The sequence below is a fragment of the Brachyhypopomus gauderio genome, chromosome 10 (assembly GCF_052324685.1).
Source record: "Brachyhypopomus gauderio isolate BG-103 chromosome 10, BGAUD_0.2, whole genome shotgun sequence".
Taxonomy (NCBI): Eukaryota; Metazoa; Chordata; class Actinopteri; order Gymnotiformes; family Hypopomidae; genus Brachyhypopomus; species Brachyhypopomus gauderio.
Genome location: NC_135220.1, coordinates 2506280 through 2522130, shown reverse-complemented (window position 1 = coordinate 2522130; position 15851 = coordinate 2506280). Strand labels below are relative to the sequence as shown.

At 39.6% G+C, this 15851-nt stretch overlaps 3 protein-coding genes across 4 annotated transcripts; 2 read left to right on the top strand and 1 right to left on the bottom strand.

Annotated features, from left to right (window-relative positions):
- The first annotated feature begins 223 nt into the window (after positions 1-223).
- LOC143525129 (uncharacterized) lies at positions 224-1524 on the top strand. The gene is made up of 4 exons (XM_077018711.1): positions 224-440; positions 556-654; positions 945-1100; positions 1330-1524. Exons 1-4 carry the CDS (start codon positions 285-287, stop codon positions 1477-1479), a joined length of 561 nt encoding a protein of 186 aa, XP_076874826.1. The 5' UTR covers positions 224-284; the 3' UTR covers positions 1480-1524.
- An 875-nt stretch (positions 1525-2399) lies between these two features.
- Positions 2400-6217, top strand: ormdl2 (ORMDL sphingolipid biosynthesis regulator 2). The gene is made up of 4 exons (XM_077018712.1): positions 2400-2521; positions 3188-3371; positions 3712-3863; positions 4123-6217. Exons 2-4 carry the CDS (start codon positions 3198-3200, stop codon positions 4256-4258), a joined length of 462 nt encoding a protein of 153 aa, XP_076874827.1. The 5' UTR covers positions 2400-2521; positions 3188-3197; the 3' UTR covers positions 4259-6217.
- Positions 6218-9472: 3255 nt separating this feature from the next.
- nemp1 (nuclear envelope integral membrane protein 1) lies at positions 9473-14941 on the bottom strand. Of its 2 annotated transcripts, none has more exons than XM_077018694.1 (9): positions 13378-14941; positions 12910-13034; positions 12599-12818; positions 12435-12507; positions 12151-12244; positions 11873-11987; positions 10930-11155; positions 10369-10545; positions 9473-10184 (listed from the first exon to the last, which is right to left on the bottom strand). In XM_077018694.1, the coding sequence occupies exons 1-9, from the start codon at positions 13481-13483 to the stop codon at positions 9974-9976; spliced, it is 1347 nt and encodes a 448-aa protein (XP_076874809.1). In that variant the 5' UTR covers positions 13484-14941; the 3' UTR covers positions 9473-9973. The 2 variants fall into 2 exon arrangements, with proteins under 2 accessions (XP_076874809.1, XP_076874810.1); XM_077018695.1 differs by having other exon boundaries at positions 10010-10213.
- Between the last annotated feature and the right edge of the window lie 910 nt (positions 14942-15851).

Sequence of the window (15851 nt, the reverse complement as noted above, 5' to 3'; positions counted from 1 at the left end):
CAGTCTTAATGCTTATTTTCTCTACACTTAGTAATAAAAATCACGAATGCAATGATTATCTTGTATTCTATGTTATTACAAATAAATATAAGAAACCACCCGCTATCCTGGCAGTTTAGAGATTAAGTAGAAGCCTACCTGCAATTTGGGAAACTCCTCCGGTGACTCACCGCCCTTATAAATAAGGTGCGCATAGGACTACCAATACAGTTATCGTGGTGCTTAGAAGAATAAGGATAAACACAACAGGCATTTTGTTTTATCAAGTTTAATTTTACAGGAATATGGATTTGTTTAGACAACTTGCGCTCTTTGCTGCGTTGTTAATGTTCACGTGCACGCATGCAGCTCCGGCACGCGCTAAAAGAGAGGTCAGCTACATTGAAGGCAGGTCGCTGTCCATCTCACTCAACGAAAAGGCACGATATTTATATAAAGAGGTGCGTATGGTCCAACATTTTTACATAGTCAAGATTATTCCGAAAGACAAACAATTTGTAGTAATTCAAAGGAATAGCTAGAAGATTTCGAAATCAATAGTTTTTCTCTCTTCAGATTGAGAGTCCAAATGAGATAGTAGAAATCAGCGATCCTCCACTGATGATCCGACCTGAAGATCAGTGTGACCCTGAGAGCCTTCGGAGTAATGCTGAGGTAAGATGGCTTATCATTTCTTGACAAATGTTAACGTAGAGCTGCAGGATAAAACGTGATGCTGGCGATGACAAAATACTTGGAATTGTAAAGCACCACACAAAGTATAAACATACATTGCTGATAATCATTGTGTTCAACCTGTTCATAAATTACACAGCTTCATTGTTCAATTCAATATCAATGTCATTGTTCAATATCAAACCACGACTGCTGTCATTCAAGGTTTCCAATCAAACCAGTCAATATGTTATTTAACTGATCGTTTCCATCTGTTTGCTTTATTGTAGCCTTGTCTGTTAAGGATCGTTCTTGCATTGAAAAACTACAGCAGGATCTTTGGGGATAATGGATTCTTTCATGTGGAAAATTCTGATTGCTCTAAGTGGAGAACAAATGCCACAGCTGTGGATGAAGTAATTAAGCAACTCCTGGATACTCTGCAGGTATATACATCTTGTTTAAAGAAACATCTAAACACCAGTATGGTGGTGCTTTGGTGAGATAAATTTTACAAAGAATATTTCCAGAATGTTCTCATTCAGAGTAAAGACATCTGCAGCTCCAGATTGAATGTGGTCAGGTCACATTTGGCAATGGTACTGCACTGGGACTGTTTATTGTATTTCTATTATGCCCGTAGAACATAGAAAAACCGTAATTTTTGATCCACAGGAACCATTGGACAGCTCTGTCCCCCTTAATCTGCCCCAGTGGATGATGGGGGGGTATCTATGCCGTGACAGCGCAGACCGGCTGTATTCATTCTCCATAGTGGTCGCTCGGGTCTTTGGCTTCTTGGGTTCACTTCCTCAAACAGTCTAAAAGGATTTTTCTTCAGTAGAAGTAAAGTCACATTTATTAGGATCATGTTGGTCAAAATGTGCTCAACTGCTGCATTTTGAAGAAATGTTCTCGTAATTGCAAACTGTGGCTATAATGATAGCTGAGCATACAAATTACATTCATGTCTTTATGTGTTACATGATGTATTTATTAACTATTTATTTTAATCTTATTTATTGTTATTTATTAAGACACTATGTGCTACGTTTTGAATAAACTAAATAACAGTATGTTACAATGTAACTTTTCAGAACACACTGTATTTATGATATCAAATAAATTCATGTACAAGCCTTTGACACAAAGTGTCCTCTTCTGTAATTGTTTCTTGCCTCAGTGCTGTATTTGCTTACTTCACAAGGGAAATATGAAACCAGTCAGAAGAATCCCATCTACAGAATAGAGGGTGCACCAATGAGGAAATGACATGGTCATTGTGACTGAATTTCCCAATCTAAAATCAAAGACAGCTTGTAAAGTAGAGGGAAGGTGTGTTTTCCTTAAACATTCCCCCTACTCTGAATGGCTTCCTGCTAATAGTTACCTGAAAAGATTATATATGCATATTGAAATTGTGTTTGTTTGTTTATGTTTTGTTTATGTAAGCTACAAATATTTGAACGAGAAATTGGCAAACTCTTAAGGATAAGGATTCATTTTTATTTCAATTTAATTTAATTTAGATTATACTGTTGAGTGTATGCAGCCATCAATCACAGAGCCATTGAACTGTTTTCCCTTTTTCATTTTTGTGAAAGTGTTTCGCGCTGCGGAAAAGGAAATTGTGCCAGTAGGTATTTTATGTGGCAGTGATGGACACGCGTAATTTATTCCGTGTTTTCACAAAATGCAACTGAAGAGAAATTAACAGGTTACGTAGCTACATGCCGGTTGTACTGTTATAAATTGCGATTAAATGCTACGTAAAATAAATTAAACGTTACAAAATAAGGGTCGCTTCAACCAGCAGAGGAGCGGGGGCGGAGCCACACGGGGACTTTATTTCCTGATTTCGGTCAAGGTGGGTGTCTGTCATGACAATCATTTTTAGTGATTTATACAGATTTATTTACTTTTATTAATTTGGTCAGGAAGTAAATAGTTTGTCTTGGTTTAAAGTGTGCATTGAGCTTGAAGATATTTGGTGTCCAACCCAAAAGCATTGTAAGGGAGTAAGAGAACCTAGCTAGCTAGCATTAGCACATCCTCAAAGCAAATGGATAGATAGCCAGTGTTCACCCCGCTAACTACATCTGTTTAACCAGCGTATCTTAGATAAACTCATGCTTACTGAACTCTTATGTGGTTGGTAGAGCTACTTACAATTATGGTTATCAAATAAGTTATCCCACCTATTTAGTTAGCTAACGTTAGCAAACTGTTTCTGATACTCGCTAGTTAACTACCTCTACAGCTGAGGTTGGGCGTCAGTTCTAGGTTGCTTATATCTAATGTTCAAGTTACACCGTGCAACAATATTTTCTTAATTTTTTCGCTTCTCAAACCAAAATAGCTGCAGTATGTTTATTATTGTATGTTTAATGCTGAATTTGAATGTTTTGTTTTTTAGAATTGTTCTATCACGAAATATAAAAAACAATACACAGTAAACAGGTATTTACAGGAAACTGTAAACAAGTAAACAGTCTGCATCACTTAAACATCCTTTTTTAATTTTTCCTTTCAGTTATTTCAAAATGAATGTGGGCGTGGCTCACAGCGAGGTGAACCCCAACACGCGGGTCATGAATGGCCGGGGTATTTGGCTTACATATCTGCTGCTGACCGTCGGCCTGCATATTGTCTTACTAAGCATTCCTTTCTTCAGTGTGTCACTTGTATGGACTCTAACAAATGTAATTCACAATCTGGTGAGTCAATGTAGAATAAAGGACATTGAAAGATGTAGAATGTCTCAGACAATAGATGTGCGTAGATGGATAAATTCACACGCTGTGTACTGACATTCATGTAGTGGTGTAATTTACAAGGGTAATTCCTTTCAAACAGGCAGCCATTATTGTTATTAGGAGAAAAGGAAAGTAAAAAGTTTAAAAGTGTCCTTGTATATCCCTGTGCAGTCAGCTGTGTAATTGAAGAAGTATATTTGGTATCTGAAGAAATATCTTTGGTTTTGACTTCTTTATTTTTACTCATTTATTAACTTCCCTATGCAGCCTGTAGTGCAATCCTGACTGCTGTATTTCCCAGGCAATGTACGTGTTCCTACACACAGTGAAAGGAACTCCATTTGAGACACCAGACCAGGGTAAAGCACGTTTGCTCACTCACTGGGAACAAATGGATTACGGGGTCCAATTCACGTCATCGAGAAAATTCCTCACCATTTCACCCATAGTGCTGTGAGTAAAACACTAGCGTCAGTGTCCCATGAACAGGTTGCTGTATGTAACAAACTGAAACATGTTGGGAGCTGGTGTCTGTTCGAGGATCGTGTACATTGATTTGTTTTATCTACATTGCTCCCTTATCAAAACTCATATGCTGCCCTTTACTTTCTAGGCATTTTCCTCAATGGGCCATTATAATTTGGGGTTGTTTGGTTGAACACAATTGTGCTTTTTATGTGCCGTCATCACACCATCACTTGTTCTCCAATAGGTACATCCTGGCCAGCTTTTACACAAAATATGATGCCACCCACTTCCTGATTAATACGGGCTCCCTCCTTAGTGTTCTTCTCCCAAAGCTGCCACAACTTCATGGGGTACGTCTGTTTGGAATCAATAAGTACTGATGCGACACACCATGCATGAAGAGATAAAGGGGAATATGGAAGAGGAATGCTTCATAGTTTGACCTCTAATTTCTTCTCTTCATCAAAGACCATAAAGAACCTACATTGTTACACTATTTGAAAAAAAAGGACTTGTGGTTTTGTTTTGTTTTTCTGTATTATTATTATTATTATTATTATTTTGCCCCATTTGAATGTTTGGAATTTATGTGGTTAATGTGGCAAAGGCAGAGGCTGATGTGTGCTCTGCTGTGGAGGTGGTGCAAAACCACAGCAGGTGGAGGTCTGGTGAGGAGCATGAGTGTGACCCTGAAAGATGGGTGGAGGCGTGAGCTACCCGTGGAAGGCACGAAGCACAGGGTACACTCCGTGAAGGAAAGAGCAGTGATGTAGGTGGTCACCTCCTGAAGGAGAGGGCAGTGTGACGAAGACCACCTACTCAGGAAGGTGGATGTGTGTTCTGGCTCTTTGGTCTGGTTGTTGGAGCACACATGCATCACCCGGAGTGTCAAGGATCAAGACTGGCTATGGTTTCTGTCCTCCGTTACTACTGAAAGACATTCCAGAATGTGTGTCCACTTCAAGGCATTAAGACTGATTTAGTCTTAATAAACCTTACTGCTGGCAGTATGCCTTACTGTTGGAGAAAATAACTGGCTTCACTTTTAACTATACTCTCCATCACAAAAGTGATAGAAAATAAGTCAAACTTCAGAGTGTCTTCAAAATTAATAAGGGGAACAGTAATCATAGAATTAAAGACTATGAAGTATCATATTTGTTTCCTCAAGTGAATGAATCCATTCATATTGACTCTTAGTTCTGTAAAACGTGCAATTAATGGCATTTTTATTATTATTTCCCTATATTTTTTGCATTTCCTTCCTGTTGTTGGCATTAAAACAGGCATTTTAAACTGACCCAATTGTCATAATGAAGTGAATCGCTACAAATCACAACTTAGTAAAAGACTGGAGCAAAAACCATTTAAAACTAATCTTGTGATGTCTAATCTTAATGTCAGATTATACACTCAATTTTGATGGTATATCAGTGATCCATCTGACTGGCTGCCAACAAGTTAGTAAAAGGTTAACTGGTAAACAAAGTTTCAGTATTTAAAATTGTAATATTTACAAACAGAAATAGGTTGTTAATAATTTACCAAATGCCAAATTATGCAAAAAGTGCCAAATGTACAGAGAATATGCATGTTAGAATATGTAGTGTTAAAGCTTTAGTTTTGGTTAGATTGATTTGCATTTTAATTTTTGCTACATTACCCAAGCAAATGTTCATGCCAGACATTTTGAGGTGAAATGACAGAGATTTCAGTGCCCTAGCAATCATTTCTACCAATAGACCCCATTTTATTTCCTACATGCAAAGAAGAGATTGATTTTAGACACATTCAGGGATTTGTGAAATTTGAGCAGCCTGTTGTTTCATACATGACTAAAGTGGCTCTTGTAAACCTGCACAAAAGAAAGTATTTGATGAGTACATTGTTTTCTAGTACGTGCTACATCTCAAATGAAGAGTCAGTTATCACTTTCCTCCTGGTCACAGAGGACCACATTAATGTGGAATAATTTCAAATGAAAATCACAATGGAATACTGTAGAAATATAAAAAATGTTTTCATAGTTTCCCTGGTTCCACTAATATTTGATTATTGCTAAGCAGCCCACTCCAAAAGGTCTGTTGTTTTAATGTTTCTTTCAGTTTTGGGTTATTATAAAATATTTTACTGGGATCAGCAGTTGCTCCCATGATGCATATTTTAGTCCTTTACATGGTTATGTATTTTCAGATAGTAGAAATGTGCTCCTGTATTTGTTAATTTAATTATTCATTTTAATTTGTAATTATTATGGAAGCTGTCCACAATTAGTTAATATTATATAATATAGTGGACATTATAGTGTGAACAATAGAAATTATGCAGGGTACATTATACATTTTCTTTTATAAATTTTTATTTGTCGTCATTATTGTGTATTGTCATTATTGTTTTTGAAAAAATGCAAAAATGAAACTTCAACGGTAAACATTTATCTAAAATGTTTAACTGAAAATGGTTTAAACAAACCAAAAACCTCCAAAGCCTGTATTATTATTGTAATAGTAATTTAGAGTGTACTCGGACAATCTGGTTGGTCATTTTGCAAAAGCTGTTTTAACAATTGTGGAATATCACCTTGTTTTATAGTTTAACAGGTTTACTTTATACTAACCAGAGTTCAGAACCAGGTATTTGCTTTGAGGATGTGCTGACTGGTTATTTACACAGCAATCCTCATGCCTGAAGTGTTAAAGGAAACCTCAGGATCAGTGAGAGTGGGAGTGACCATTCAGGAGGAAGCCTACCATACACCCACATCTTACACAACATTCAGTTCTGTGGTACATGTGTGGGGGATGACCCACATGCTCCTGGATTACCTGTGTAGGCTCACCTGTACGAACCAGGGGAAATCCAAGCCATTTTACATGCTGCCTACACTGGGGCTAGCCCCGGACTGCCTACACGCAGACGGCTGTAGGGGAATCCCCCCCCTCTGCTGTCTCTCCTGGGCGTGTGTCTCCCTCACACGGCTGGGGTCAGGCGTGTTCATCAGGGAGGAAAGTGATGTGTGGAAAATGAGTTCCCTCCTACCACATTTGCATAGTATGTGAAACAAACTTATCTGTTTATCAGGGAACTACATGCAAATGTCATCTCACTCTGCTAGACTACTGAAGAAGGCGATGGGAGACCACTGATGGCCGCGCTACAAGCAGAATTTGCATTATGCAGGAGTTAGAGAAGCTCACAGGGAAGTGAATCTGCAGTTTTGAATCTCAGCTAGAAGGAAAACACAACCAAAGAGGGGGCAGCGTAGAGCACAAAGAGACTCTGTGAGACATTTCTGCTTTCTCACTGTTCCTGAACTTCAGGCTGTGACCGGAACTCCCTCTGACTGGGAAGACTCCCATCACCACACAATTTGAATAGAGGTCTAGGGTCAGCCCGGCTCACCACCAACGTCAGCAGATACTGATATCTGGTTGAAGCTTGTCATGTTGATATAGTTTACCAACATGAAGTGGTAAGGCATGGTGACCAAAACCTATGTCAACATTCAGACATGACAATCCGCATTATTGTTTTTGTTAGTGTTTTGTTGGCTGTATGTTATGGTGCTAAAAACCAAAAACATCTGCTAAACCTCAGCATGCAAGAGTTCATTTAATGTGGGATGCTGACATTTTTATAAATTTTTGCATCTTTCAAAAAAAAAAAAAAAACATCTCAAACTGACCCATTGTCACAATGAAAGAAATCACTATGTACTATGTCTTACTGAATCACAGCTTAGTAGGAGACTGGACCAAGGGAATCATTCAAGCCAGTTTAAACTATTCGAGTGTTTACAAAGGTTTCCTTCTTCCTTTGAGATCTGGTGATATAACCAGATGTAACTACCAGGAGTCGGGTCTATTTTACCATTATTAGGCATGGTATTGTCATAAATTCTGCAGCCTATTATTGTTGAACCACTACCTATGAAAGTGTTCTCACCGCATTAATATTATATATACTTACTAGGTACGCCTTGCTAGTATTGGGTTGGACCCCTTTTGCCTTCAGAACTGCCTTAATCCTTTGTGGCACAGATTCAACAAGGTACTGGAGACATTCCTCAGAGAGTCTGGTCCATATTGACATGATAGCATCACACAGTTGCTGCAGATTTGTCGGCTGCACATCCATGATGTGAATCTCCTGTTCCACCACATCCCAAAGGTGCTCTATTGGACTGAGATCTGGTGACCGTGGAGGCCATTTGAGTACAGTGAGTACATTGTCGTGTTCAAAAATACAGTCTGAGATGATTCACGCTTTTTGACATGGCATGTTATCCTAAGAGAAGTAGCTATCAGAAGATGGGTACACTGTGGTCATAAAGGGATGGACATGGTCAGCAACAATACTCAGGTAGGCTGTGGTGTTGACACGATGCTTAATTGGTACTAATGGGCTCAAAGTATGTCAGGAAAATATCTCCCACACCATTGCACAACCACCAGCCTGAACCATTTATACAAGGCAGGATTCTTATGACCTCTGACATCAACAAGGCATGTGTGCCCACAGAGCTGCCGCTCACTGGATATTTCCTCTTTTTTGGACCATTTTCTGTAAACACTAGAGATGGCATTAGTTTACTCAGGCAAATCAGGCCATTGATTGGATTTTGTGGTACTGGAATACTACGAAAAGGAGGGATAGTTGGCATACAGATGTTTAGAGATTTTCACAACACGTACTGGTTTTTTTCTTCTGGGCAGATGTCCTTTGCATTCCTTAATGTCTTGAAAACAGAGTTGTTGGAATTCATGTTTCTTTCTGCTAGCACGTAGCATGCATCAACAGCATCCAAAATGTTATGCGTCGTAATGTTTTACTGTTAATCCTATATTGTGCATTGTTTAAATACTCTACACTACTACAGGGGCAAACATTGCAGGGTTTTCCAAACGTCCAAAACAACAGCTGTCCAAACTAGAGTCCATCGTTTTTTGGGTGCCCGGCCCCATGCTGTTTTAAGGGGAAACCGAGGCTGACCCTGGATCCTGGGACGTGGAAGTGAGTTTGTTCAGGGGCACCGTGAACAGAATGGAACCTTCTTCAAAGAGATAAATGTACAATCATGTTGACACTCTTGGATTGATTGTGTGTCCTGCAACAAGTGTTTTGAAGAACAGATTTCAAATGCAAATCTGTCTGCTCCAAGGCATACATGGAAAATATTTATTATCCAAAGACCTATGCAATGGTGTTTTTAAGTGAAGGTACCTCATGTTTTGTAAAAGCAGACAGCTTCTAAAATCCATGGGAATAGTTTCAAATGGGGATTTGTTTCAAGTAGTTCAATGGATTTCAAAACAGGGGGGCATTTTCTGTCTGTCCATCTGTCTGACACTCTCTCTCTCATTCCCTCACACACACACACACACACACACACACACACACACACACACACACACAATCAGGCACTCCTTTGAAGAGGATTTTTTGCCACAAGGGGCCCGGGCTTGTCAGTGCAATAGTGAAAATAGCCACCAACCAATAAAATAAATTCAACCACCCCCCCCCCCCCCCCCCCCTCCAAAAAATATTAACAAATCGCACAGTTTTGAAAAAACATTTTTCCATTTTTATCCATAAAAAATACAATTATGTACTATGTGCTTTAAATAAAGATTCTCAAATGCAATTTATTACATAAAAAAACCTCAAACTATGCAAACAAAAACATAAAAGTTTTGCCTGATTATAAAACAGCACAAAATTAGAATCATACAATAACAATGGCACCAAACATCAAACGCCACCAAAAGAGCTCTCACCTCCCATTAATTAACTGTCGGGTTGAACACCAACAGGCATTTGGTGATGCATGTCTTCACGAAACAGAAAGTCTGCTGCTTAAGAGGAAATGAAATTCACAGGTACTTTTTAGAGGGGGGCGAGAAAAAAAGAGAAAGAAACAGGAGCACTACAGTGGTCAGGACGGTGCTAGGTGTCCAGCGTTGGTCCATTTGTTGTTGCATTCTTACGACTTCAGCTGGACCCCAGCGTTAGGAACAGCGTAAACATGGCCTGGTTCACATTCACATTCATGGTCTGGCCAATGGCATGAGAGCGATGTCCTAGTCTCTTCCCCTTTACAGCATCCTGCGCGTGTTATTCCACGGTGCAGAGGTTTCTGGCTTCACATCTTCCTCTGTCTCCCAGCCTTCCTCGCCGTCCTCGTCTTCCTCGTCCGTGGCAAACAGCTCATCCTCGAAGAAGGAGCCCCCCAGACCGTACTCCTGGGCATGTACGGACACTTCGTTGGACATCAGGTGAGGGGAGCCCTCCACAAAGTCAGCAAACCTGAGCCCGCAGCCCCCAAAGTCAGCCACATAAAGGTGAAAGTAAAACCACAGTGTCACAGGTAATCAAATCACTGGAAACCCCCCCATGAAACCCATGAAAAACTAAAAGCCTTTAACAAGGTGCTTCGGCTAAATCTAATAGGTGCCAAGTCACTGCATGTGGGTTTGTAGGCCCGTTCTACCTCTTGGGGGACTGCAGTCTGGACACTGTTTTCCAGGTACTGAAGTCAGGACTATTGCAGAGTTTCCTCAGCTCATCCAGGGCTTTCTGCGTCTCCACCTCCGCCTGCTTCTGATATTCCTCCTCAGTCAGCAGGCAACGGGGCTCCGGTTTCCACCGCAACTTTGACTTCAGTTTCCTTTGGAACGGAAAGCCAGCAACACCCGAAAATCCCAAATACCATCAGATGCTTTGGCATAGAGATGGACCCATCTCAAATCAGACCAATTTATAAAGACGGACGCAGCTAGTCTTTTACAGAAAGTTGAACCAATTAAAATAATTTACAGAAAAACTCAATTAATAATTGACATTATGATAGACCCATCTAAAAACACAATTACAGAATTGGAGATATTTGCTAACAGCCGCAAATTTTCATTACTGTTTTGTCAATTTTTCTTTTTATGTTCATAGAACATAAAGATAAATAAGGAATCATAATAGAACAGATGCTGAACCGTCTAAGAAAATGACCAAGGACAACCACAGGAAACATGACTGGGTTTCATATAATACTCACTGATAGAGTTTAACTGCCATGCACACTGGATACTCCAGGTTCTTGGAGCAAAAAGCAGCTACCATGATTGCCAGCGCCACCTGCTGGACCTGAATGCCAGCATATATCAGCAACAAGCCAAACAATTGCAGGGTCCAGGACAGTATATTAATACTCCGCTCTTCCACAAGGGGGCCATGGCGGTAACACACGGCAAAGCTGATGAACCCTACAACAGCGGCATAGCCTAGAAAAATACAAACAGCGCATTAAAACGTATGCTATTATAAATATAAAGGTTTTTTTTTTTTATTCGAAACCAATTACTGTATGTTCTTTATGTATGTTATTAATAAAAAATATGAACATCTCCAGAAAATATGTTTTGCTTTAGTTATTGATGAAACCTGGCAGCTGTTTTAAATAATTATAATCCACAGACCCATATTAACGTAATCTGTGAAGAGATGGATGGCATGGAACACTGAAAAAATGACACATATAGTTCAATCTTCACACATTACATTTAAGAACAGAGCTACAGAGTTGTGATGTGCAATACAGAGTTAGGGCATTCTGCAGATTAACTGGGTCATTACTGAATGAGGTGTGTGGATTATCAATACAGTTCTTGTTAATTTGACACAGCTAAGAAAAGTCATGTCATGTCTGCCTTCATTTAAAGTAGTGAGATTATAATCTGACTGAATGTACACAAATATAAACCATAAATGTATATGTTCTAAAAATCCCATCTTCTCTCGCATCTCTGCACTACAGGTACTGCCTTGAGAAGCATCATCAAAAATAGGGGGTTTCAACAGGTGAGTAGCTGCACACAAATCTAAGATCACAATACACAAATAGATGTGACAGGCAGGCTTTTGGCCATGTAAAATATTTTAATAGCTATTCCTCTTTGTGTTGCATCATCATCATCAGGCACTGGGTGTAATGGGCTTACCTATTGCTAGGTGCCAGTGCTCTTTGAGGATGAGTTGCAGGTTCTTAAAGACTAACTGGATTAGGTACAAAGAGAAGGACCATCCTCCAACCATCAGCACATAGAAAGGGCTTTTCTGCAGGACACATTAATTAGGAAAATACTGACATGCACATTGTCCATGAAAACAACAAGACATCAGGTCTAAGTTCATGTAACTATAATTAACCACAGACTAACAAATGAATGAATGAGGCTAATGAACATTTACTACCAGGACGTCATGCATTGGTTTTTACCTTTGGCAAAAACCGGCCCATGATGAAGATGAGGATGATGAGGGAGGCGGTCATGCCTGTACTCACTCCTGCCGAGTAGTAGAATATCTGACTCCTGTAAAATAAAACAAGAAAGTCTAGCAACTGCGATCTCTACATTTCCCCCGAGAGAAATGCATTCTGGTCCCCCAGACGCTGGAACTCTGGGGGGCGTCCTTGGTCGTACACGATGGCCGAGCAATAGGAAGGTGAAGATGAGGTAGTTTTCTATGATATACACAATAATAAACTTGAAGCGGCATTACCTGCTGAGCATATCTGCAAAGAAGAACAGCAGGACTCCAGCCAGGAACACCAAGAAGAGGTAGATGTCAAACTCTACACGTGACAAATAGGATGTTAATAGCCTTCTCTTTCTTTCTTTGACAGTATTTTCTCACAATAGGAAAAAAAGGTACCTGACACTTACTTCGACTGGGCTTTACTGTGTAGAACGTTCTGGAATCTGAAGGGTCCACACGAAAACAGGTCTTTGGATTGAAAAGGCTAACGCTCACAGTGGTTTCATTAGTCTGTTCCCGGATGAAATGCTGCACCAAGGACCAGATACTGAATTGCTCAAGCTCCCGAAGGTCCTTCTCATCCTTCACAACTGTTACCTTTAGCTGACTGGAACTCCATACTTGCACCTATCAATCAAAAAGGATGACACGGTCATTAAACGATTATATCAGCTAAAACGAAGGTGAACAGGGAATCGGGGAAAGAATAATGTCTTACCTGTATTCTTGTCCAGGTCTCCCTCCATCCGGGAACTGGAACTGGATTAATGTAGCAGAAGTGTTGTGGTTCCTTAGTCTTGACCTCTTGTCCATCCTTCACATCAAGTACGTCGCGTGTGGCACCTACACATGAAAAGGGAGGCTATAATTTTTTAACCAGCCGCGAATGGACTCAAAACTAAACGAACGGGTCTAACGAACCTGTTAACATCTAACACTAACTAACTGCATAGATACTGCGTAATAAATATACCACTAATTTAAGCATAGCTTAGAATGGCATGAACCTAAATGATCAAATAAAATAAAAAACTAAACATTAACTGGCTGGCAATAAACACTCAGCCCCTACGTTTGGATCGCGTTAACAATACTCAACTCGATAACTTTCCTTAATGTTAACTAGTTAGCTGTCAAACAGTCCATCGTTACAATAGCTATTACAGATATTTAAATGTTTTTTTACCCAACGAATGCTCAAAACGAAGGAAAAACAAAACAAAAAATACGATAGTCATCGCCCTGATTTTAACGAAATGTAACTCTTCTTTCCATTTCATGTATCCCGCCATGATGGGTCCCACTCACTTCTTCGGCAAGATTTCCAACCACACTCCAATCTGCCGTCAGTGCGCCACCTACCGAGCTGTAGTATCCAAATGAAATAACAAATGTAGATCTACGTGATTCCGAAACAGTTCAATTTATTTAAAACGTGGGGGAAATAGGCAGGAGCTACAAGTTTTGCCAATTACAAAATAAGTTTCACCTTACTGAACGCCAACGGTTTTAATAAGCGTAACTGACCAACCTGTGAAACCATAATGAGTTAGGCCCTATATGCAAATGCATACTCGCTGTGTACTCCACTATTTCTTGAATAGGCCTACTACATATTACACGCCTTGTTTAAATATACCTATCATGTCTATACCATTAACGCAGTTTGGTTAAGAACATAATGTAAAATAAATCATGTTATTGTGGGTAACAATATGATACAGTAAATGTAGACAGATTGTTTATACCACAATGCTGGACACACACCAAAGAATGACAGGTTTGTGCTATCAGTGAACTTCCCTAGTATCAACTAATATGTCTGCAATTTACCCTAAAATAGCTTGACTGTATTAATACAGAACAAATCTCATATATGCTTTCAAGCGATGTATTCTTTTCTTATTATCCAGTCTGAGATTAGGCTTTGTGATAAGGGACACTGAATTTCTGGTCTTTGTGCGAGCACTTCCTGCTTTGACTGGTCTCTTCCTATCCATAGCTTTCTTGTTTCTAAATCACTTTCCCAGTTAGTTCCCCAGAATAACCCACTAGCACAGGCTGTGTTAAATCTCCAGTACTGACATACACCAAGATATTTGACAATTACACCATTTTAGGCCTCTGACCAATCAAATCATTTTGATAATCAAATCATTAATTTGATTAAAGCCAGGAACACAGTAAAACATTTAAAAATAGAACAGATAAGTAATAGAATATTCCAGAGTCGGAGTGGCTAATCGGGAGATTCGGGAGGATTCCCAATGGGCTGGCTCATGTCAGTCTCTAGTTTGGGCCGATTGGGAGGGAAAATAATTTTGGGCCGTATTTGGGCATGAAACTCCCGGGCTGAAAAAGTGTCCCACTCCGGCCCTGGAATATTCACATAACCATGGTACCACAAAATAAGAAAATAATGTCATCAGATTAATCAGAGAGCAAATAATGTTATTAATGGTATTATGGTTGAAAAGAAATTTGCATTTATTTGATTTAAATATATTCCCGTATTTGTTTTCAACTGATATTTCCAGCTATATCAAACTACAGTTAAAAGAAAAACACAAGTTTGCACCAAGGCTCCAGTATAGACGGTAAATACCTACATTGTCACTTGAAACCTCTTTTCTGTTGCACAGATTTGCTCACAGTAATATGAATCTGTGCAAAGCAGTATGACATTGTATGAGTTCAGGAAACATGTTTACAGATGACCCACAGTGTTCATAGATTTAAGGGGTGTAGTCCTCTCAACTGTTGGTTCTTCCTGTTTGGAATTCTGGGTAGAGAGTGGCGGCCGCACTGAGAGGGATGGAGTATCCCACTGTCAGGTTCTGAAGTCCTAACATGACACACTTCCAGCTGTAGCGCAGTACCCTCCCCACATTCTAGAGGAGAGAGAGAGAGAGAGACAGAGAGAGTGTGTGTGTAAGTGCTATAATGAGAAATGTGAGTCCCTAATAGATCAAACCAAAAGGGTCAGATGAAACAGGTGACTTCTGAAGTCATAACAGGATGCACAGGAACGTTCTGGAGGGTCATTTATGCTCGCTCACACAATGGTAAACCAGCGTGGGGCTTCCAGACGCGCTTCCCCACTCTGAAAATCACAATAAACCATCCACTCTGAGCTTAAACTGAAAGCTTGAACTGAAAATGTCATTATGTACAGCAATGTTGAGAGGACAGCTGATGTCAGTGACACATGAAATGGAACATATCAAATGCTCTGGGACCGGTAGTGACACTGGGAGTCTTTGGTTAATGTTCATGTCTCTAGGTAAAGAGAGCAGTCCTAGTCAACAGCTACCATGGTGCAAATACTGGATTCAAGACTCCACATCTAGTTCACAATGTTTCACTTAGCCCAGTTAGGTGATGCTTTGATGCCCTGTGCAGAAGAAGGCTCTGTAGAAAAGTTCTCCAAAAACGCCAAATCAAAAATTAATCGAAATGCAGTATATAAGATATAACAGTGATTTAGCACACGACAATAAGAATATAATAAAGGATAATACGCCTGTAGCATTACTATTTAATAAACCAAGTTCTTAAACCAGGGGTAGACGCGTCAGTTTGAACGTTTAACGCTTGCCTTTTTTAATTTCTTGTACTTTTTTTTCCTCTTCAGTTTCTTTTCCTCTCTTGATTTCTGTT

Excerpts from the sequence above, each read along its gene's own strand:
- LOC143525129 (XM_077018711.1), top strand. The coding sequence starts at position 285 with ATGGATTTGTTTAGACAACTTGCGCTCTTTGCTGCGTTGTTAATGTTC. Across the intron at positions 655-944 it reads GCCTTCGGAGTAATGCTGAG|CCTTGTCTGTTAAGGATCGT; the intron begins GTAAGATGGCTT and ends GCTTTATTGTAG. Across the intron at positions 1,101-1,329 it reads AACTCCTGGATACTCTGCAG|GAACCATTGGACAGCTCTGT; the intron begins GTATATACATCT and ends TTTGATCCACAG.
- ormdl2 (XM_077018712.1), top strand. The coding sequence starts at position 3,198 with ATGAATGTGGGCGTGGCTCACAGCGAGGTGAACCCCAACACGCGGGTC. Across the intron at positions 3,372-3,711 it reads CAAATGTAATTCACAATCTG|GCAATGTACGTGTTCCTACA; the intron begins GTGAGTCAATGT and ends TGTATTTCCCAG. Across the intron at positions 3,864-4,122 it reads ACCATTTCACCCATAGTGCT|GTACATCCTGGCCAGCTTTT; the intron begins GTGAGTAAAACA and ends GTTCTCCAATAG.
- nemp1 (XM_077018694.1), bottom strand. The coding sequence starts at position 13,483 with ATGGCGGGATACATGAAATGGAAAGAAGAGTTACATTTCGTTAAAATC. Across the intron at positions 12,508-12,598 it reads CACAGTAAAGCCCAGTCGAA|AGTTTGACATCTACCTCTTC; the intron begins GTAAGTGTCAGG and ends TGTCACGTGTAG. Across the intron at positions 10,546-10,929 it reads ATGGCAGTTAAACTCTATCA|GAAACTGAAGTCAAAGTTGC; the intron begins GTGAGTATTATA and ends TCCGTTCCAAAG.